Source organism: Urocampus carinirostris, chromosome 6 (genome assembly GCF_059441175.1).
Source record: "Urocampus carinirostris isolate Australia breed hairy pipefish chromosome 6, RoL_Ucar_1.0, whole genome shotgun sequence".
NCBI lineage: Eukaryota > Metazoa > Chordata > Actinopteri > Syngnathiformes > Syngnathidae > Urocampus > Urocampus carinirostris.
This window is the reverse complement of record NC_142354.1, coordinates 23989886-24014593: the sequence shown is the minus strand read 5'-3', so window position 1 is coordinate 24014593 and position 24708 is coordinate 23989886. Positions and strand designations below refer to the sequence as shown.

Here is a 24708-nt window from a genome sequence, read left to right as displayed (position 1 = left end):
ATCTCAAGAAAACGTGCAAAGACTGAAAGGTAAGATTCAGTCGAGAGAATCTCTGAGCACACACTTTTTTCATGGAAGAGAATTGCTGCTACATACATTCCGCAGCACAAAAATCCCCGAGGCAAGATATGGGTGTAAAGATGAAGGCAAAAAAGCGGCTTTGATGGCGATTAAAAGAAATCATATAGCCAGGCACAGAAGATAAGTTACAATGCACTGCAGTTTCCTTAAAGATGTATTTAACGCCGTATTTTTAGGACGCAACAGGTCAGCTTTCAATATTGCTCTCTAGTACTTTTAAGCACTCGTATGAAAGATTTTCATCAAATCAACCATGAAAAGACGGACTATGATATGCCTTACCGCCCTCGCAGTCTCCTCGTAGTCAATCTTGAGGTTGGACATGGCTTTGATGATGGCCATGATGGACTGGATGGTGTTGCTGTACACAACCGCTCGGTATTGCTTGCATTCCTCTTCTGAGTAGCCGTCCTCGTGGATAATCCTGTCAACCAAGTCAACAAAATTCTCAATTGACAAGGAAAATCCTAGCTGGTTAATATTGATTTGACGTCTAAAGCAGTCAACCGTACTAATCGTGTTAAGTGCCAATGACGGCTATTGATGTCAACGATCCTTTTGAACTGTAATGTAAGAAAATTTAATATTGTATTTACATTAAGAGTGACTTGGTGGTTTGGCGCTACTCAAAATTTCCCCAATGATAGCCTGACAGAATACATAGTCAGATATTGAAATAAAATTCTAAAAATACCAATATGATCTTCTTTCTGGAGAATCTAAAATAGTAACATACTAAAAGTTACGAACTTTAAGTTGCACCTGACGATAAGCCATCTTTTAAAAGTAAAAAACATGTGCACATACATGATTAGCACCCGACTACAAGCCGCATGTGCTCATGTTGAGTTTTTAAAGTTTTAACAACAAACACACATGGAGGGGATAGGCACAGAGACATCAACACAAGTTACACAGCAAAAAAACAGGGCTGGTTAAAAATCACACACTGGTATAAGTCACTGAGACGCAGCACCACAAGTAAAAAACATCAGCAACAGAAGTACACAGCGTTAAAATAAAGAAACAATACATATATTAGCCGCATCTCTGCATAGGCCACAGGGTTAAATTTTGTGAAGAAAGTTGTGGATAATAGGGTTGAAAATGTTAGAAATTATTAAATCTTGTCATTTATATGACCTACATTTGTATTCAAAGATAAACTAAACTTTATGAATTATTTTTCAAATATGCCTGATACCCGTAGTTATTTTTCCAGGGCAAAACATTTTGTTTTGAACATGGAGGGGAAAAAAGAAAGTATTGCTATTTTTAGCCATATTCAATCCATTGAAACAAAGAGGATTTAACATTAAAACCCAAATACTTTGACTTATAGCAGAGTATGGATATCAGACATATTTTACGTTAGACCAGTGGTGTCAAACTCATTTTAACTTGGAAGCCACACAATAGACCAAACATTCTCTCGGGGGCTGGACTAGTAGATTGAGGAGAAAGAAAAAAGACAAAGAGAGAAAAAGAGAGTGTGGGACAAGAAAAGAGAGAAAGGGAGACAGAAAAGAAAAGGGCGAGAGAGAACGCGAGAAACAAAAGAGATGAAAAGAGAAATAGTGAGAGAAGGGGAAAGAGAGAGAAAGAAAGAAATCCAAAGGAAATTAAAAAGATAGAAAGAGAAAGGAGAGAAATGAGGAGAAACGGGGAAAAGGTTAGAAAGAGAGAAGGGGAAAGCAAGAGAGAGAAAGAGAGAAGAGAGAGTGAAAGAGAGATAGAGAGAAAAAGGGAGGAAGAGAGAGAGAGAGAAATAAATGCACATACAGCATTTGTGAGAGGCACCTGGCTTTGGCAATATCAGGTGGACATATTTCAACCTGTAGCTCGTTTTCCTCTTGCGCTTCCCCTCAACCTTGTCTCGCGGGCCGGATTCAATCCCTTAGCGGGCCTGATCCAGCCCACAGGCTGCCTGTTTGACACAACTGCGGTAGGCGATGCAGATACGTTCTATAAAACTTGAGGCACAAAAAAAAACTGGAGTATAAAGCCCTGAAAGCAGTGTTGCTCTTTCTCAATATGACCTCAGTGTGAATTCTACCACCAGTATCTGTCGTCAAAAAAGTAATATTAAGTTATGATAAATGACTCAATCATGACAAAATGAATGACGCTGACGCCTTAGAAAACATTGAACACTTTTGATGTGAATCAAAAAATTCAAGTTTGTTCGGAGCCTAATAAGAAGTTGTAATGAACATTTTTTGGGACGTAATCATCATTGGAAGTCATTGTTCTAAAGGGACGGGCATTTGTCGTAATTTCCTTGATCGGCGATGGATGGAAAAAACTTAATGGGTCGGAAAGTGTTTGGCATACTGCAGTGTTAGGCCACAATATTTTCGCTAGAGCACAGCAGCAGTGTGCAAATGTCACGTTGCCAGATGTCATCAACGCCTCATAGGCTGGTTGAGACAGAGTCGCGAGCTCCATTTTGCCTCGAGATCCTTGAAAAATCGTTTGTTCAACAATCCACTACGCACGATCAACGGAATTTATATTGATTGATTGTGATAAAGTGCCAAGAAATGGGCTTGGAAATTTACAAGCGAAAGCTTTATGTCGAGCCCAAAAAAATGACAAAAACACGTATATACATTTTAAAAGACAAAGGAACTAAGAAGGTTCGAGGTTTTTCCATTTGATTGTGAGATCGCAGATGCGCTTTGAGCTACAAGTTCTGTGTAAAAAAATGATAAAAGTGACATATTGATATACCGTATTAATTTGTGGATAACTCCTATTTTTCAAATCAAAGTGTGAGTGCGCATTTTACAAGAGGTTTTGCGGTATATTACCGTAGTTGAGCTCTAAATAATACGTCGAAATATGCCAGAATTGCAAATCATTGGATGCACTGGGAATCGAACCCAGGTCACGGCGGCGAGAGTGCCGAATGCAAACCTTTAGAACACCAGATGACATATGAAAAGGCATTTTATTTTATCTCATCACATTTGTTTTATTCACAGGACCAGACATGAATGTGAGAGAATGGAGAAAACTAATTTTCCTGAAAAATATAAATAAACTCAGAAAAGCACAAGAGAAACAATTATTTGGCCTATCTAATGACGAATGGTACTATGAAGAAAATTGAATCATTACACTGAAAATTTTATGTCGGTTTTGTGTTAAGAGTTGACTTTTCTAATGAATAAGTATAATCATGGCTGCCCGTATTCAGCGATTGTTACAATGTTTAGTTTGTGCTAAGGGAAGTAAAACAAAATTTTATATAGATTTTTAATGAAAAATTAGGGGTACACTTTAAAAATGTATAATTTCAACGTTATTCAAGGTGGCCTTTGAGTATGATCTGAGACAACCTCATGGACAATGCAAGTTATTCTTATCTTGAAAGCACTGAAGTAAAAATCACCCATATATCAAGGCACCATTGCACTAAAAAGTAGTACCACCTGTATCTGAAGGCACCGCTGAATTCAATAGTACTCAAATCTCAAGGCGTAACAGTAAAGAACCTCATAAACCCAAGGGAACCACTGCACAAAAAACAACACTCATATCTCAAGACAATGCAACACCAGAGATGCGCTTGTATTTTGAACGGCAAGTATAGAAAAAAGTAATCACATCGTAAGGCACTGAAAAAGCTCGTATCTCAAGATATTACTGTACTCTAAAGGTAAAACCAATTGTAGACAATCTCTACCCAATAAAAAACAATTGTATGTCAGCCTCAATCAAAATAGACTTTAAAGCCCCTGCCGTGCTGAAACACAATCTTACCGCAGGGCGCTGCTGAATACGAAATGCTTGTAACTCGAGTCACTTTTCACAAAATTAGTGTATTGCACGGTACAAGCCACTGCACTTAAAATGAATTTTAAAAAACACTTGCAACCAAAGACACCAGTATACAAAAAATCTCCCACATCTCAAGGCACCACCGCAAAAAAAAACACTCCAGACTCAGGGCACAAGGGCACAAAAAAGAAATAACTCATATCTTGAGGCACACGTGCAATGCAAAAAAGAACACTCGCATCTTGAGTCTCCAGTGTACAAAACATTTACTCATAACTACAGGCGCCACCGCATTAGAAAACATTCTTATCTCAAAGCACCACCTAACCCCGAAACCAACTTGTATTTAAACACCGTGCTGAAAAACAGTCGTATCAGAAAATGGTCTTAACTCAAAGCACCACCACATTGCTGAAAAACAGTCATATCAGAAAATGGTCTTAACTCAAAGCACCACCACATTAAAAGCACTTGAATCATGAGGCACCAATCAATTCCTCACACCCCCCCCCCCCAGCTAAAAACCCCTCAAATCTACAGGCATTAATGCTTTAAAATAAGATCTCATCTAAGGCACCCGAAAACACTTGTATTTTGAGCCACCACCATGCTGGAAAAAAATATTGCAATGCGCCACTCAATAGGAAATGTTTGTACCTTAAGGCACAAGTTACCAAAAAATACCATCAGTATTGCAAGGCACTAGTTACAAAAAAAACGCACCAGGTTTGCAAAGCACGGTGCGCTTAGAAAAAAAACTCGCATCACGGCCCGGTCTGACCTCGGAACTGCAACAAATGGACTGACACCAAACGGCTGGCTAGCTGAAATAATAGGGCGATTCGTTTCGGGCAAGCAGGAAGGCGAGGTTATCTGTCAGGATCTTTTGACTCAGCTCACTCGACTTCAAGTGAACGAGAACAACCAGCACATGCACAGGGCAGCAGATACATCATTGGAGCGCCGCTTAGAGGAAATGGAGCGCCATTTGAAGGACCAAGTGGACCGTTGCCTCAACACACTGGAGCACAAACTGGAACAGTTGCTTATTGCTGTCGTCCAGCAGGGGGCACCTAAGGCCCCACCCCCCAAGGCCAAAGACCAAGATTCCTAGCATCCCGCAGAGATGAGGCCAAAATTTCACACTAACTAGTAACAATATGAAACTAATTACCTTGACTTACTAGACATTTTTCAACTGGGGAAAACAGGGAAATGCTTGAGTGCAAAATTAGGGCTAAAATTAGAGATAACTTGCATATTAGATGTAGGACCGGGCCTAGAAAATTACAGCCTGCACCGAACCTGCTGGTTTTAAAGCCTGATCCAGCTTGAGCCTAACCAATTAACTTGATTTGAGGGACCAAGCAAACTTAAATTTCATATTTGATTTGTGAATGCGTGGGAGGAGATGGGGGGATTTTAGCCGATGGTCAAATTGAGGGTTGGGCTTAGGATTTTACCTCCAATGCATATGCACATCAATTATGCATATTGGCAACGGAAAAAACACTGATCACCAGACATGCCTGCAGTAACCATTTGTACTCCGTGTTGGGACTAACATGTTACAAACATGCTCCTGCAACACAATTAATTTTCTTGGTATAAAGTACTGTAACGCGTTATCAACAAAAGTTTGTAACTCTACTGTCATTACTACTTGGTGCATCACTCCCCTACTTTATAAATACAAATCATTAACTTATAGGGTCCTCTTGTTGATGGGTACTTTTTCTTCACTTACGTTGTCACATACATCCCTCGGGAGAGTAGGGCAACGAAAATACCTTCAAGATATAATTTAGTACAGGGGGCACCATCTCAAGCACAGGTTACAAACCAAGAACCTAGCCCCCTTGTCAGTAAATGTAATTTCTTTTTTGATTTTACGGAAAATTTCATTTCAATTTATTACTCAATTATGCTTACAATACAAAAAAAATCACCTATTGTCAGATAATGTTGCTCATCGTTTTTCTCATTTTAGATTTTTACTAATAGTCTGTAGTTTGCAACCATCTGTGGTCTGTTCAGCCCTTTAAGACTCCGTGTGATTAAGAGATAAACAAATAAACGTGACTTGACGTCAAGACATGCTTATACCAAAAGTAAAAACACTTTTATCTCAAGGCACAACTGAAACAAAAAAGAATCCTAAGGCACTACTGCACCCCACCCCCCACCCCAATGATCGCATCTTAACTAGCCACAACATTGAAAAACATTTGATATGCAAGGTGACACAGAACTGAAAACGCTTGTATCTTGAAGTACAACGATAACCTGAACGTCCGTATCCCAGGGCTGGGTGATACTGAAAAATCTTGCATCTCAGGACATCATTACACTAGAAAGTAATAATACTTGTACTTCAAGGCACTGCTCTACCCAAAACAATTTTGCAGAAAACAACGAGCACCCCCCCCCCTACCCCCCAAAAAAGAACGTATCTCTAGGCGCCACTGTACTGAGGAAAAAAAACCCTCCCATCTCCATACATTAGCATACTAACTAATTTGGATTCAAGACCATAAACAAGCTCCTAGGTGTGCTATGTTGGAGGTGCCCTGACATGCAAGCCTAAAAAAAACATTCTGTGCTTTCCTTTCCTAGCACGTTTGAGGAAAAGACAAGAAGAGGTGCAAATAAGCCTCAACTCCTGTTTGTCATCATCTTCCCCAGAGCGGCGGTACCACCGGAAAGCTCCGCGCAGTAAATGAAAGCTCATTAATATTCAAGCGAGCATGCCGCCAAGACAGCTTTGAAGATTGAAGGCCTGTACGTTTTCCTCATGGCGCAAACGATACTTGCCGACTGATTGCCTTGATTGTGACGCGTGTTTTAAAACACGCCGCGGTGTCATTTGCGCGATTCGAAACCACTGACACGCTAAGGATCAACTGTCACATAGTTGCACATGGGAGGATTTGAATTTGTTTTCGTTGCTATCGTTTGAATATATTAGAATAAATCCTTGTTAAGCTGCGGCGCAGCGTCGTCATTATTGATCGCTCAAATAGATACATAAAAATATTGCTAGTATTTATCCGAAATCCCTGATCCGTAACGTTGCAAGCATCTTAATTGGGCGAATAATAATATCTGGATTTCATCAAGCTACAGCGTGCACATTGATATGTATTTAATTCGTCTTCTAGTTTGACTTTCTGTGAGAAACAAAGTGACTCGATTTAGCACACGGAAGAAAGTGGTGACAGGTCACTAGCAGGTTTAATTGTAGATGGGAAAGTATTCTTTACAAGACAACGATTTGATAACATATATTCCGCTCTACAGACGCTCCCCTACTTACCACCATTCTACTTACATAAAACGGTAGATATGAACATTTTTTTCGGGATGTCGAAAAATATCTGGACATTGTTGTAAGTTATATTTTGTATTGTGTGCACCTTTTTACGAGTAGAGGACAGTACTGTAGTGCTTTTTTCTGCCGCTACTGGCGTGTGGCGCTGTGAGAGGTCACCCAGCATCCACCAGGAAGTAAAAAATAATCTGCATCCTCTTCCTAGTTAGTGTGTAAACATTCTAAACTGTCCATGTCTTATACTATCTCCGACGAGCTAAGAACTTTGACCTCATTGTTTAATATCTCGTGCATCCATTCAATATGGTTGGTGTAAAGTGTAAAGAGGCGGCGAGCCGTTTCTTTTGAAATTAAAGTGGAATAAGAAAGCTTGATGCGGTTGAGAAAATGGTTGGATCGTTTTTTTCGGCCACATTCCACCACGGAGGAGAAAGTCGCCTAACTCTTGAAGCTCATCTTCCAAAAGTAAAGAGCATATTATTTTATTAAAGGTGTATTTTTAGTACAAAACAATACAGGTTACTTATACAAGCCCTAAACATACTCATATAAACTTTAAACATACAAAATATAGCACTGAAGCAATTTACGGACCAATTTAACTTACGGACAATCGTCCGTAACCTATTTCGTCTGTAAGAAGGTCAGAGGCTGTAGTTCAAATGACAACTTAAAACTATGAATTGGCTAATTAAAGAGCACTTAGGAAAGGAATGATCATAGCAGGGACATTTTACAGTATGAGCCTCAGGGGAGAAGTCAAATTCGAAGAAGAAACGTCTTCACTGGCAACATTTGTTAAACATTTAATTGAAGAAGATACATTAAGTGACTTTGAAATTACTCAGTAGCCAAGTTGATTTTTTACATTTATTTATGGTCTGTGTAGGTCACAATTCTACATTGAGCTGAAGCAAACAAAGTAATTTTTAACGTACAGATAATGGTATTTTCCGACTAAGTTACAGTTACAGTTTTTTTTAAACAAATATGTTACTTTTCATAGTATGACGTAACAGTTTACAGTTTTGATGCTATACCACCGTTATCATCACACAGAGCTTTTTTTTTGTGCAAAATCGGAATCGCAAAATTCTAAGTCCACATTACACCAAAGCCTTTGCACTGCAAAATCAGGTTTAAAAATTGAAAAACAATTATCTTTCTTTTTTTTTTGCTATGTTAAGATTAATTTTAATAGATTTTATAGAAAAATGAAAAAATAAATCTGATGTCTTACTAAATCAACTAACTTCTGTTAAATCTTTTCATTTTCAAAAATAAGTTACAAGAAACATTAAAACTACAATTTTTTTTAATATATTTTATAATTCAAAAGTTATTTGACTTAAATAGGAAACATTTTCACAATTTTATTAGTCTTATTTTTTGAATTTGTTATTTTAAGTGTTGTTTTTATTAACTTACAAGAAAACATTTCAAAATGCATAGTAAAATTTAAAATCCATAGTGAAACTGATGAAAATGATTTGCCCACGGAGCATTTGTTATGTTTGCATCTTTACAATAAGGTTAAAGAAACTGAAGATTTTTATTTTTCAACATACAGTAACTCAAATAGTAACAGTGGACCCCTGAATTTTGGTGTCTCCTATCTCACAATGTTTTAATGTTCAAAGTGGAATACGGTGTTTTATCAGCACCTTGCTACGTTATTCTGTCCAGCATAAGACATAAACAACAATTTCACAAGCCCAAAACTTTTAAAATTTTAACTTTGCTGCGTTTGTGTGTAGGACTATGCAAAACACGTGGCTCATATGTCCATCATGCACCTATCGGTCAACGTCGTATAAGATGCTGGTATGTTATTGGATTGCGTCACAGCTGAATGATTATATTAATATGCTATTGTTAAACTACGTCCAACAATTCTCCATTTCACTCTCTTTGTCCAGTTTACAATCGTATGTAACAAACTTAATTTTTTTAGGCTTGGGTTTTGAGACCCCCAGCAATGATAAAGGGAGAGGCAAAAAATGATAACCATGGAAAGAAAGCTCAAGATAAGAAACATGAAGAAGGCACGCGCATCGTTAACCTCGTTAAGGAATATGGCCGTGACCAATCAACGATCGAAACAACTATTCAGAATAAGGGAGTGAAGTCTTTTAAGGGCAAGACATTTTTCTTAAGTTTACAACATGTTTTAATTTTGATCCGTTGTCTCCTCCCTTCTCTGCATGTTTGATACTCCTAGAGCTTTTTTTTCCTTTTACATATTTTATTGTGAATTATATACATATATATTACATATAAGTAATGCTTACTATATACAGTAGTATTTTGTTAAATGTAACAGGGAAGGCATTCGCTAATGACCATAGGTTTCTATCCCCCGGCATACCAAAATATCCAGGCATATCCCGGGGTTTAGTGTTTTTAATTTGTGTAATTACTCGTCAGGTTTTGGAGGAGAAGGGGGAAACAAAAAAAAAATGAAGGGGAAAAGTACTTACTTCATCTGCTTGACAATGGTGCTCTTTCCAGACTCCCCAGCACCTGCAAAGAGAACAAAAACAAGCCAGGCTTTAAAAGTATGCTCCTGTTAAGACGGGAAACGTAAACAGTAGAGGCGAGAGGCCGTCTCACATCTGGAGCTTCGGTCCCGCTCTCATTCACATCCTGTTCACCTACCGCAACACCCGGGTAACTCCAATATGAGTTGAAAAGTTTTAAACAGTAGATCCTGTCTTATTGTGCTCTTTTCATTTCCATAAGTCGCTTTATCATTTTCATTGTGACGGCGATGCCAGGGACTGACAGGGGCTTTTCTTACCCTCTGCTATGTTTACTACTAAGTGCCCTGGGCGACCAGAGGGGTCTCAGCTGCCACAAGGAATCCAACACTACACACCCACACTCAGTGCTCTGGCCTGGGGTACAGTCCCTCAATGTAAAGCACTAGGCAGTCACTAGCATGCACATCCGAAGGAAAGCCTCTCGATAGGAATGGACAAAGATGGTTTGTACGTATACAGTTGTCGGCATCCACTTGGAATAAAAGCCCAGACTCCTCTTTAGTATCACAAAGTGCTATCTGCTAGAAATCCATTTTGTGCTGTATTGACAGTAATACATTCTTGGAGTAAGTTGCAGACAACACTACAGCAAGTCCTTCATGAAAGATACAGTGATCATTGTCAGGGGGTATTAATATGATGTTCAAGGATTACTATGGTGGTGCAGAACTGCAACGCATCATCAAAAACTGATAGCCGCTTTTAAATTAATACAGTAATCCTGTGCCATATTGTTGTTTACTTTTTGCGGTTTTGCCACTTTGGAGATTTTCATCATGCATTGTGATTGGTTAGTAGTCAGTGACCTCTACCGTTTGTCTGAGCTTCACTTTGACATTCAGAGACCTGGGCAGATATCACATTAAGTCTACACCCACCTTGGGCCCACGCGATGCATTGTTTTAATTTAAGTTGGATTCTCCCGGTCCGCACCAGTTCTAAACCAGCTGCTGGACGCCGGCCGAGGAGACTCAAGGGAGCGCACCGGATGGCATGAGGTCGCCACGTTGCCCGGAAGCGCAAAAAAGTAAAAACAAACGTTTTTACATCTCAGATTTTGCCTAACCATTTTAAGGACAGCCCCCCTAAATGAGGGATTATTGTATTTGCCACTTTTCAAGGCAACCAAAATGGAAGAAAAACTATATCTGAAACAAGCAAATCACTGAGTGGTATGCTGGGTGCACAGCAGCAGACAGTAGAACCTTACAACAAAGCCCAGAAAATCATCGGCTAACCTCTGCCCAGTCTGAAGGACGTTGCTGTCTCGCCTACCGCAGCAGAGCTGAGAACTTTAAGGAGTCCTCTGATCCTGACTGCCACCTCTATAACGTGATAACCAGAGCCATCACCGCCCTAAACAAGTACCCAAAACTGTAAAAAAAAGGATCTTGCCTATTTAGAGAAATACGTATATACATATTTTGTTCCTATTTTTGCACAATGTTGCCGCTCAATGTCATTGCACTTTTTTTTACATCAAAGTATTTTATAGCACACTTCTAAAATATTGCCCGTCTATCCTAATTGTTTTTTATCCTATTTTTTCTCAATGTATCTTGTTTTTTTTTTTATCTTAAGTTTTTTTTTAAAGCATTTTATCAAATACGTTAATCCACGTGTGTCATGTCTAATCTTGTTGGGAAAAATGTACATAACGTTATAATCAATGACAATTCTAATTAAAAATTGTAAAACTAATTTCTAAGTGACATATTCAGAATGAGTACTGAGTGGCATATTTTCTATACTGTGAGCCAGATTTTTTTCCCATAGGTTGACTACATCGTTAACTCTAGAGAAACTTATACTTAAAAATCCAATATTTCTGTTGCTAGGATTTCATTAGAGGGTCCTTAAATTAAGCGATGTTTATTTTTTTACTCTGAAGACAAATATCATCTCGTATACAGCGTATTCAAGTCATTTTTTTAACAGCGTCTTTTGCAAGAAAAGTTAGCGTCATCATCCTAGTCGGCAATATTGTAAAGGTTTCGTAATGATTTTCAATAATTTATCTTCAGTGTTTATTACATATTCTACCAAAAATCTGTTTGAATATTATTGTGCAAATTATAATACAGAAAAAATGTTAAGTAGTCAGGACACTTACATTAAAGATTGATACTATAAAATACTCTTAAAAAAACTGTATCAAGAAAATAACTACAGTAGCTTAAAATCAGCGCTTTACTGTTCAAGTTTTCAATTATGATCACCGAAATGGTTAAAAGAGGGCAGTCAAGTGCAAGTACTGATATTGTGAAATAACGTTGGGTATTGGCACGATAGCAGTACCTGCTTTTGTTACTCACTAATCAAGAAATGATCTAGTAATAACTACAGTCAAAAGAAAACTACTGTATAGAACTCTAAAATAAACACAATATAATAAAATCATGGGCAAACATATGATTCACTGCAATTATATGATTTAAATGCACTTGTACAGTCTGCTCAGCAATAATTCTGTAAATGAGAACCATAATGATGCACTCATCCATTTACTTTGACAGACCAAGACGCCATATTGCAAAGCAGGTGGGGACGTGGCAAAACAAACGTTTCATGCGACTGGCAGCATCAACTAAAGCTGTCCATTGCTCCTTTAAAGATGAAAAGGGATACATAGTTGAATGGACAACAGACGGACACCAAATCAAGCATGTGGAGCTTTCGTGAAGTATGAACATCGTTTGAGAAGATTTTCATTTGTAATGGGTTATTTCTTTGAGGAACGATTAGAGACGATTAGGAAAGACTGTGCTAAAATAAATACAAAACTTTGATTTAAAAGCTGGTATTGATTAACCAATCATGAAGTGTGGTGCCGGCCGTACTTTAAATATTACTTTCTAGAACTGAACAAGATAGGACAGGGAATAATGACCAACAGATCAAAAGGATCGTCTGGAATTTTTTAAACACTGGTAACCAAAGAACAACGGAACACACTTGGGCAAAGGTGTATTGATCTTATTGACAGGGCCAAATCTAAAACTTGAAGCCAAAGGCCGGACTGTTCGAATGTTGAATTTGATATAATTGAATTGTCTTTAATGTCATTGATAACAACGTGGTAACTAACCACTGTATGCAACGAGATTAGACATGTCATTCCAGGGTAAACATGTTCAAGAGATTTTCAAGAGAAAAAAGATAATAGACTATCAGGATTAAAAGCAGATTTTTTACAATGTAGTGCTAAGAGACGGGCCAAAATACAACAATTGTGCAATGTTTGTGAATGAAAAGGAATAGTGCATCGCAGAATAGTGCAATGAAAGAAAGTGCAGCAACAAAATCCCTGGATTCCTGGCAAAGTGTATATATTTTCATAGTTTTGTGCAATAACATTTAGCAGAAACAAAAAAGAAAAAAAGTCACAAGATACGTTTTCAGTTTTGTGCTGCTAATGCTAATTGCTAATGGGCTAGTCGCAGCAAACAACCCCTAAAGCAGTTCTAGACTATAAAAAAGATAACAACTCACCCCTAAAGCTAAATAGGTGTTTTTTAAGGGTTATTGTTCTATTTTCTTGATCAATTATCCAATATCCGTTATCGGTCAGTTCATAATACGCTACAAAGCCAAGGAGCCGGGACACTTACTCTCAGCCAAAAGGCCAAGCTAAGGTCCTAGCCTTAAAGCCTTGCTGCGATCATTGCGAATGCACCGTTCCCGGAGGCACTGCAATACCGGGCCGATGCGTAACGGAATATAAAGTACACAGCCTAAAAACCAAAGCCGGCAAAATGAACGGAAAATGATACCGGTACTTAAGGTTTGATGCAGACCTGCAGAGTCCGGGTCCCATTGAAAATAATCCAAGGGAAAAAAAATGTATATTTCCAAAGGTAAGGGTGGGAAAAATATATACCCACTATTGTTCGCTGCGTCCACAAACACGTCTCACCTTTACTCCACTTCCCATCATCCCCCGTTGTTTTCACCCTTCTTTTTGATTCGCCCGTGGAAAACATATCAGAATAAGTCTCTAAAATAAATACATTACAAAAATATACAGTTGCAAATACATATTATACAGGGTTACACATACTTACAAAGAAAGACGGTACACCGAGAGTTTTCAAAGCTTTAATAATAATAATATAACTTTCATCCCAAACCGTGCCCGTGAAGGGTAGCAAAACGCTACTAGCAACATGCTTGCAACACAGTAAACAGATGTTAAAAAAATATACGGTACTTGTAGGAATCACTGTAAACCGTCCTCATCTTCCTCCTTATAACTGACATCATCAAAGTCGTCTTCCCCAGTATGGGAAAGAGACTGTCATATAGACGTCGTCCCACGCTCCCTTATTCATAAACACGTTATCAACACACTCGCAAAGTAAAGTTTACGTGTAGTAGCTCTGTTTCCGTCTTTATCGGACTGCTCGATTGCTTTTAGCTTGAAAGCTGCGTCATGTGCCTTTCTTATTGCAAATTACATGGTGAGGATATGTCTACGCTAATTTAAATTGTGCACAAGCTAAGAAGTTGCAGTCTTACTCGGCGCATATATTCCACCGGTCTAAATCTTACCTTTTGTACTCGAGCGCCGCTGGCGGCTGTTAGAAAAATTACAAAAATTGGCCACATCACTGAATAAGCCGCAGGGTCGAACGTTTGGGAAAAAAGTAGCGGCTTACAGTCCGGAATTGACGGTAAATCCAAATCTCCATAAAAACACTTTTCAAGAAAAAGTATCATACAGTGATAAAAATACAGAACAATTCTTAGTGTATATTAAATAATGTCTCAAGATCATCCCGGGGTCTGTAGAAAATGTTCTGGAGGACCACATCTCACGCCTCGACTTTGACGCATATGCAGAGTCAGCGTGCTCAACTAGTTTCTGGAACATTAGTGATGATTCCGGTTCCCGGTACATTATGTAGAATAATAAATTGAGTGTTCAATTTTCTATTCTAACCCATAATTTGTCAAGATACATTTGTCAAATGGAAATGTTCTTTGTGGAAAATACAATATTTTATTTATCTGTGAGCTTCAAGTCGGCTGCCAACGATTGCACGACCACGAGTGCTTTGCTAACACATTGTGCAAGCTTTCCTGAAGGACGGCTCTTATTTATTAATGGAGCCAAAACTGAAGGAAATGCATGTCGTGTCAGAGGGTTGGGACTTGACACAGAGTGAAGAACCTTTGATGTGATATGAAGGGGCAATTCCACCCAAGGATTGGGGCCATTAGCGGATGCTTGGCGTTCTGGGCTAAAAATCTACAACGGGAAGTTTGACAGCGGGAACGACGGTACGTTCATCGCTGCTCAAACTCTATCCCTTCATTTTGGACAACAGCTGGAGTTCCATCTCCAGCGTGAACTGAAAACAACATTCAATTGCTTAAGCTGAACCGTGATTGCTTGTTTGCTAACCTAAGCGACTCAGATGTCATCCTTATTCATCAGGAACAGGAATAATGTGGTGGGTACAGCGTTACCTCTTGATCTATGTTACACTTGCAAAATAGTAACTAGTAGGTCATATTTAGAGGGACGTTTTACTGTTAAAAAAATCTTTAAATTAAAATTGGTACAATAAAGTAATGTATTTTTCAGACTATTTGGCGCACATACAAATTCTAAATTGGTCAGAAATTTGAACGTGTGCCTTATAATCCTTATATTCTGGATATCACAGGGGCTAAAATAGGAAATGCATGGTTAGAATTAAATGATACTGTCTACGGTAAGTGTTCTGCCTTTGAGAAACATAGAGTGGTCTTTTCACCAGAACAAAACGCATAGCAAAAACAGGGGTGGCAGTAGCTTTGTAGGCAAAGTGGTCTTCTCGGGACCAAAGAGATTTGATTCCCGGCTCCTCAGAGTTAAATGTGGAAGTGTCCTTGAGCAAGGCACTGAACCGCTAATGCAGCCTATGGCTTGTGAGCCATATATGGCTCTTTTCATGAGTACATATGGCTCGGATATAAAACTCTACTTATGTAAATCTCATCTGAAGCGTTCCATTCTGATAAGTGCGCAGTTGAGTCCATTGAGGGCATAGCTATTAATTTGACTGGTTTGTTCCAGTCTACAAAGAGCATATTTCCCACTACAGTTTACAGTCGACATTCCACACCAGCAGACCCCGTTTTGGCTGTACGCCACTGAGGAACTCTTCATATGGAAGCTTATTAAACAATTGAGATTCACAGAAAAACTGGGAACAGCAAGAAACACCAGCCAAGGACACAGAGCAAATCGATTTGATTGGGTGAGCAGTAGAGGTGGGAGGAGCTGAGCACACAGCTGCCCAGCGCGGTCTACAACGAATATACCTCCGTCAGTATCCTTGTTTGTCGTATTTTGTCACATTTTTACAAAAGAACTTTGCTTGCACATATTTTTCGTAAACGAGCCTTAAGTATTTGCGGGAGGAAGACAAGTTTAAAGTGGTACATTTGTTTAAATGGGATACAGGGTCTGGCATTATAATAATGTCACGAGTTTTATCAAATCATTCATCAGAGGAAAAAAAAGGAGCTGGAAAAATAAGAGTTTGCCTGAGAGCGTGCATTGGCGGTTTTGCTGATATTCGTCTTGAAATATATGGTATGGCTCTATCAAACAAAATGTGATTATATATTATTATATGGCTCTTTGGGTCAAAAAGTTCCCAGACTCTTGTCTCAGATATGCAGGTAGTGTGTGAGTGTGTTTTTGTGAATGAAAAAAGTGTGAAGTGTATTGTCAAGCAGTGACTGGTAAAGCGCTATATACATGCAGTCCATTCACCACATTAGAAAAATACCAAGGCTCTTTCAAAAATCAGTCTATGTGAAATAAAAGTCAAACTTTAAAAGGCATTGTCCTTTTTCAGATATTACAAATATGCTTTTAAAGTACTTCCTTTGGAAAACCTAACACAGACAACAACAAAAAAAACAATATTAGACCTCTATTCTTAGGGTGAGCTCGATAAGAAACCAGACTTTATTCAGCCCAGAATCAGACGTTAAAAATAATCTGGTGCTGAGTGGGAAAGTCCAGTCAAATACAATTGAATGGAGGCACTTGGCCCCCACGAAAAAAACAGAAAAGAGAAAATTTATTTGAGCAAAACTCTTGTGGAACTAAAAATGACGACATCTAGCCAGCGGTAACTCATCGGCAAATGTCAGCATTGTTTCAAGAATAGTATCTGAGATAAAATAGGGACTTCAACTAAAAAGAGTGACTGAAACAAAGTCTGCATTTCTGTGTTCTGGCCATCACCATTCATCATATACCCGGAATAATCATTTTATTATTCTGTCTTTCTACAGCTTTTACTAATTACATCAGCATCCCGCCCCTCAAGTTTACGCTGTGATACGGGCCGGGATGAAATGTTTTGAGCGTTGACCCATCTCGATGGGGTTTAGGGAGCACCCACACAAAGGCAGCAGTGTGGGGCCCTGCGAGCGCAGAACACAGGCTCACTGTTGATGTTCTGCCCTTCATCATCCTAGATGGCGCACATTGGTGGCTCACAGTTTTCAGGGAAATTGATGGGCTGCTCAAAAAGACCCATGATATGACATGACTGCGAAGAACATGGAGATGTTAATGTAGATAAATGTATAGGAAGTTGCTCTAACCACAGAGGGAGAGGTTTGAAAAAACAAAAAGAATTTTAAAAAATAACTTGTGATATTCAATTTTAATCAAGTCTGTTTTGGGCACTTGAGTTGAGGACCCTTGCTTATCAAAGGAAAAAAAAAAGTGAATCATTTGGTGGACACGTGTCAAACTCATGGCCCGGGGCCAAAGCTGGCCGGCAAAATCATTTTGTGTGACACTGGAGCTTTAATTGTCTGAGGGTCTAAAATCCTACAAAGACTATAGAACTCTTAACTGAAAACTTAGTTTGCATCGGCTTGAAATAATGATCCAGGGACAATGCCCTACTGGAGGCTTGACATTTTGAACATGCTTTGCCATTTCCCTTATGTTTCTTAAAGGTAGGGTTGACGAAAAAAACTGAAGCAGCAGCATAAAAAAACAAACAAAAAAAAAAGCAAGGAGTGGAGAAAAAAAAATTCTGGAGCAAATGTGAGAAGTATCCCGTCTTGTGAGACTCCAAAAGAAGAAAAAAGGGAAAAAATATCAATACCATTGGGTGGAACTGAGAGATGAATGATCCTGAAAATGGTCTAGAAGAATAAGTTACAGTTATATTTACTCTAAAAATATGCGTACTGACATTTTTTAACTAATGTTTGCGACTTGAATAAATAATGTATTCTGAGTTGATGAAGGAGTAGTTACATTTATTTACATATACAGACGCTGCTGTACTTACGGACGATTGTTGGTAAGTTGAATTTGTTCGTAAGTTGCTTCAGTGCTATATTTTGTATGTTTAAGGTTAATAAAAGTATGTTTAAGGCTTGTTTAAGTAACCTGTTTTGTTTTTGTACTAGAAAATAAACACTTCATGAAATAATATGCTCGAATAGACAAATAAAGTCGAGTTTAATTTACTTTTGGAAGATGCGCTACAAGAGGTCCTCCTCCGTGTTAGAGAGTGGCTGAAAAAAAAGCAATCCAACAGTTTTCTCAACCGCATCAAGCGGTCTTATTCTACTTTCATTTCAAAAGAAATGGCTAGCCTCTTCTTTACACTTTACACCAACCATAGTGAATGGATGCACCAGATATTAAACAATAAAGTGTCAAAGTTCTTAGCGCGCTGGAGATACAGTTTATAGTATGTTTACACACGAACTAGGAAGAGGAAGCCAGATTTTTCTTCAGGGTGGATGCTGGGTGACCTCTCACAGCGCCACTACACGCCGGTAGCGGCAGAAAGAAGCACTACAGTACCGTCCTGTACTCGGAAACACAATACAAAATCTAACTTACAGCAATGTCCGGATGTTTTTCAACATCCCGAAAAAAATGTTCATATCTACCGTTTTACTTAATTCGAATTGTCGTAAGTAGGGGAACGTCTGTAGTGACATTTATAAGTGACAACAGGACCTTTAAGAACAGCCATTACACTGATATGGCCCTCTGTGAAAATGAGTTTGACACCCCTGAATTGGAGCACAGTTGGTCTGATATTTATCTTCATGATTTATTGGATGTATAGTCAGATTAATTTTCCCCTAACTATTCAAATCACAATAAATGAGTTATAATGACCTTATTTATTTCGAATGGTATGGATGTAATGTATCTAGCATGATACAGATGGAGCATTTACAATGAAACGACTCAAATCGATTCGTCATTGCTAGGCACAAAACAAAGCCTGTGTTATTTTCTCATTTGCAATAGTTTGAAAATGTTGAGTTTCCACCCAGTAATCTGAGCTTTTTCAATGTCAACAACCTCCCCACGATAATTATGGTAGTTGCTGTTTCGTATCCCAATGTTTATATTGAGATCTTTTTAATGTTTTTGTATCCCTTCTCTTATATCATTAAAGCAATGCACTGAACAGTTTTTGCTTTTGGCACATAATTGCGCAGATGAATAGTTAAAATTATTAAGTATGAATGATAATTGTTAATTAAATCATAATATGCCACCTTTAAGTTCAAATATTTTTTTTCCTAATTTGAACAGTTAGGTTTGTTATTTTACAAAGAAAACAAGTTAAAATGGACTGCATATAATACAATGATAGAGGACGATCTGTGTTGTTGTATTATTTTTATTAGTAACGTTTACAGTTGAATAAGAGTATTAAATTGACAAAGAAGTATTATATTTCTTATTTTACAATCGTTTTATATTAAAATGAAAAAAAAATGCGTTTACAGTACAATGTTTTTTTTTGCAAGGAGAGCTGTTTTTTTTTACTACACTTAACCAGCCTTTTAGCGGTGTACAACGACAGGGGCTTCATTACATTAGTTTGTGTAAAAATTGATGTTTTGGAAACCATTAGTTGATGAATGTCCACCAATTTCTTTCCAAAGCTTTACATTTCTTACACAATTGACAAATATTTACAGGTACTTTCACGACTCAAAATATCTTGTTCATATTTTTTCCCTACAAGAGAGTTTAATCTCTGCAGGTATGCATCTGCAGTAGTTGCAAGTGTGAACGTGTCCTTAATGGGGAACTAATAGCTTGATAAGATAAGCCTCCAACAGGTGAGTGTGAGTTTAAATGATGAACTGGAAAGCCTTTTGCAAGACGGCCTCATACCAGTTTTTTTTCTCGTAATATTTCTGATCATTTTAACGTTGACAATTTGCAATAAAAAGCAAAATTGTGAAGATTCGCCTGATGCTGCCTCAATCTGATGCTAAGATTGTAATTCACAGGTTTTTTTTTACCTCTCGTAACGATTAATATAATGTAGCGCAGTCCAAAGCCTGGGCCGGGGGCCAGTTACGGCCCGTTATTAAATGTTTAATGGCCCGCGGCCCCTTTCATAGAATTAATAACATGTGGCCTGCCAGTAACGTTGACAGCAGTATACAATCAATTTGTACCCCAAATAAAATTCACCATCTCAGCAAATGATGGCAGTAGGCCTTTGGTCACCTTGTCATTGACTTTCTGTGGGAACTTCAGCCCGCCCATTTCTGACATGGCAACTGTCAATAAAAAAGGAATATTAACAGTGAGGGCAGGACATTTTTTTTTCACCAAAACCTTAAACAGCTGTTTCTGACTAATATGCCAAAAAAACTGTAGCTGTTTTCACAGAATATAATATCAAGAGTCACTGCCAGACAAAACATTCTGACTACAAAAGCTCACTGGAAACGAATGCTGTGAAAAAGGTGATGCAACTGAAAGCCGTTTAAAAGGCATAGGAGCACTTTTTCACAAGACCCCGAGAGTCGAATGAAATTCTACAAAGGCGAGCTTCGAGATTGCGACGCTGATCGCTAAGAACTGCAAACCTTTTACGGAGAGTAGATTTCTTAAAGACCGTTCAAAGAAACAATGGTTGAGTAGTCGGACCTCACAAATTTTCAGCTTACCAAATCTGGCCCGTTTTCTGAAAAGTTAGGACACCCCTACTATAATGTATCGTGCTCTGGTCTCCCGATGGTTAGTATCAAAAGTTTGCACCTAGACGAGCCTGGCTGTTGCACAATGCTTGCATTCTGGGGGATCGCACCAGCACCTGGACATGATACATATCACCTAGAACCTGCAGAATCAGTCAAATTTCGAGACGGGAAGCTTGCTATTGCGCTCATCAGGCCTTTTTTGCCAAATTTCTATAATTACTTATATTTAATGTTGATATAGACTCTTTTTGTCTGTTGATGCCCTTGGAAGATCCATTGCAGCCTGGTCCGCCTGTAATGGAAAATACCTCATGTGCGGCCACCTTTCAAGGTTTCTTCATTTTGCTTAAGATTTTTTCAGTTTTCACTTGGTTTCAGATCAGGGGATCAGAGGATGTTGTAATGGCGGTCTGTTGAACTCTTTTGAGACTTTTTGTAGTTAATAGCAATACAATTGTGACTTGACTTGAAAAGCTGCAAATTATATGCATAAAAGATGCCTTACATCGCTATTCATGGTAATAAATAGCAAGAATCATCAGAATAACATCTTTTGAAGTCTGCAAGTCAATGAAGTTCTCCTCAAAGCTCCGTCATCTATCAGTTTCAATAGCGCGCCGGTTGCATAACAATCTGCACGCACTTTACATCGGAGGCCCTCCAAGAGACACAAGCGCCACTTCCTGGTGAAATCCTATCAAGGAGGAAATAGACCCAGCTGGCACATCAAGACTCATGAGCGTATCGTATACACAGCATAACTGTGGTTTTGATAGATGGGGACAAAGAAATCCAGTCAACAGATGGCTCCAATGCCTGGGGCAAAGAGCAAGCATGGACGACTCGCTGACAACCGCTGCCAAAGAGGCAGATCCTATCTGCTATGAACGATACAAAGGCAAGATTGATGAAGACAGAAAGAAGAAATGAGCGTTTAAGGCCTTTGATCGATAGCATTTCTTCAGATTTCACTAGAAACAATAAGAAAAAGGTCCGGCACCAAAGACGAATAATGATGGGAAGTTTTACTACAAAAGTCATAGCTCATTCACTCATTCACAGAATAAACCCTCAGAAAAAATTGCATTCAAAAAATGCAAAACTTAACACTGCTATCTATTCACAAGTGAATTTACAGTGTGCGCTGGTATTACAAACAAACAAAAAAAGAATCGGACTCACTGTTAATCTTTACATACTGGTAACTCAAAATAACAGTATGGGATTCTAGTTGTAGCCCATAGAAGACTGTGTAGCCTAATCATTTGGAGTAGGGTGTCCTGATATAACCTCTTCACATATGATACTGATGTTACACTTCATGGTATCATTCTACATGCCAACAGTAGTTACTAACCAAGGAGGGGACACAAGATAATTATTGGGCTGACTGTTATCGGACTGGTAACAGCCTAATATTACGTCACAGTTTTCGGTCAGGAAGGAAAAATATTCCCCATAATTAGACGCCTGCTGCCAAACTAAAATATCCAATTAGCCAATGCTATTTGTTGGAAAGACTTTAAGCATTCATGTATAATGTTTTTTTTAATGTAGTATTAGCAATAGTTGGTCTTCTCTCTATAACTTTTTTATGTATGCGATGGATGGGAAGATTAGTCGCATGGCTCAAAATAACTACTATGGATCGACCAATATGGGTATTTCAAGGCCAATCTGAACACAGATTATTAGTATAAAGAAGAAGCTGATGACCAATATTTAGAGCAGATATTCATTTGCTGTAAAAGCTTGAAAATTGGCATTAATAATGCAAAGGGAAACAAACAATATTTGTCATAAATTCAAATAAAACCAGAATAGTTCTCTTTAGAAGTAAGATCAGGCAAAAAAAAAAAAAAAAAGTGCATCGCATTTTCAATAGAGCTTGCGAATTGAAAATTGTGGGCATCCCTGTTTTGGAGCCAGATTGACAAACTAATGTAATGGTAAGAGCAAAAGGGAGAGAGGGTGGGTGCATTTGATCTTAAATATCCCAGTTTTCCATATATGAAATTGGCCTGTAGAACAAATAAAAATGCAGGCACGGATATCCATCTAATTCCTCAATTCTGGTGCCGGTAGTTGTCCCATCCGATCTTCAGGAGGTGGAGTGGACGAAAACAAGCGATCCAACCATTTTCTCAACCGCATCAAGCTTTCTTATACCACTTTCATTTCAAAAGAAACAGCTCGCCTCTTCTTTACACCATCCATATTGAATGGATGCACGAGATATTAAACAATAAAAATGTCAACGTTCTTAGCGCCCTAGAAAAAAAGTATAGTATCTTTATGCACGAACTAGGAGCAGGAAGATTTGCGGCGGAAAAAAATACTACAGTACTGTCCTGTACTCAAAAAAGATGCACACAATACAAAATCTAACTTATAGCAATGTCCGGATATTTTTCGACATCACGAAAAATGTTTTCGTATCTACCGTTTTTTTGTACGTCAAATAGTCGTAAGTAGGGAAGCGACTGTATAACGAACATTTTTTGTAACCTAAAAGAGAGCTTCAAGTTTGGGTGCGCGTCATACACGAAATACCGTAACTGCGCAATGATTGATCAGTTGAAAATATTGCAGACCACAATCACAAACATTTATTGAAACCACATCTCTCAACTCACAAGACGCCCAACACCATATTTTTTGTCACAAATCTTGCATGGACGTTTTGTAATAGTTACAAAAAGTATAGTTAATAGTTAGTTAATAGTTAGTAATTCTTGATGGCTCGTTTGCAGAGGTAAGGCATTTCTTCATTTCTTTCCTCGCCTCACCCACACTGAAACGTGAGCTAAACATTGCCGTTTTGCGCAATTACCAATGTTTAGAGTTCTAGAGTTTCAGTTCATACTTCAATTTTTTAATAATATAATGGTTTTGTACTCTTTAGATGGCAATTTGTGAAGCTTGTGAAGAAGAAAACCTTTGCATATGATGCACCGTTCAAGCTTAAAGTTGCAGACCATGCTGAAACTCAGAGACGAACGTTAAGAGAATGGACAAAATGAAACGTCATACTGAAAAATATAAATAAAACAAAAAAAGCACTGCGAAAGTAACAAGTCTTTGTTGTATCTGTTGATGAATCGGACTTTGAAGGTCATTTAATTAATATTGTAAATTGGCCCGGAGAGGGATGGGCTCCACCAAGTTGTACTTGCACAAGAAACACCCTAGGAAACGGTGCCCCTACGACCCTAGTGGTTAAGGGATCCAACCAAGCAACCAATTGTGTTGATAGTTTACGGTGTCAATAAATTATTTTCATCAAGGTCGCACATATTCAACAACACAAGTCACCTACGATGCTTAGTTTAAGATGAGAAATACTTTTAAAAATCTATCAATTTTTAATGAAATGAAATGATCTGCATTTATATAGCGCTTTCCAAGTCAATGAAGATTTCCCAAAGCGCTTTACAGTGTGCTTCACATTTCCCAATAGCGGCCATGCAGCCATGTAAGCCGCAAACCTGCTTATTGGGGGCATTAGGGGTTCAGTGTCTTACCCAAGGACACTTCGACACGTAACACGGAGAAGCCGGGATTCGAACTGCGATACACGAGTGCACATTGTACTGAAATACAGCACATTTCCATTTAAGAGATTTGTTAAATTCTTTACAATTACAATACATGAAAACCACCCCAAATATTTTTTAAAAAGTTTCAGAAACTTATCAAAATTTAAGAATTTAAAAAAAGGTACACACCAGCACAAAAAAAGTAACGAGTTACTTAAGGTCAAGAGTTAAAATGACATGCAAAATGATGCAACCGAGGTAAGACAGTGAGGGTGGAGAAAATTGTCAAGTCTGTTGTTTCTGTCACGGGGGAAGACGGTGACGCGATGTTGTGATGAGTGAGGCAGAAAGCTATTAATCTTAAGAGACAGTGGTGAAAAGGAAGAGGCTGAAAGGTGAAGGGGAGACGGAAAGGTTTGGCCTG

The 24708-nt window shown here is 38.4% G+C and overlaps 1 protein-coding gene across 1 annotated transcript in view; it reads right to left on the bottom strand.

Moving 5' to 3' along the window:
* Positions 1-24708, bottom strand: part of LOC148364311 (guanine nucleotide-binding protein G(i) subunit alpha-2-like) — a 90937-nt gene that overhangs the window by 18089 nt on the left and 48140 nt on the right. Inside the window, exons 2-3 of the mRNA XM_088338378.1 lie at positions 9679-9721; positions 364-505 (exon numbers count right to left, since the gene is read on the bottom strand). Of these exons, the coding sequence (XP_088194504.1) occupies positions 364-505; positions 9679-9721 (185 nt within the window). The remainder of the gene's footprint in view (positions 1-363; positions 506-9678; positions 9722-24708) is intronic.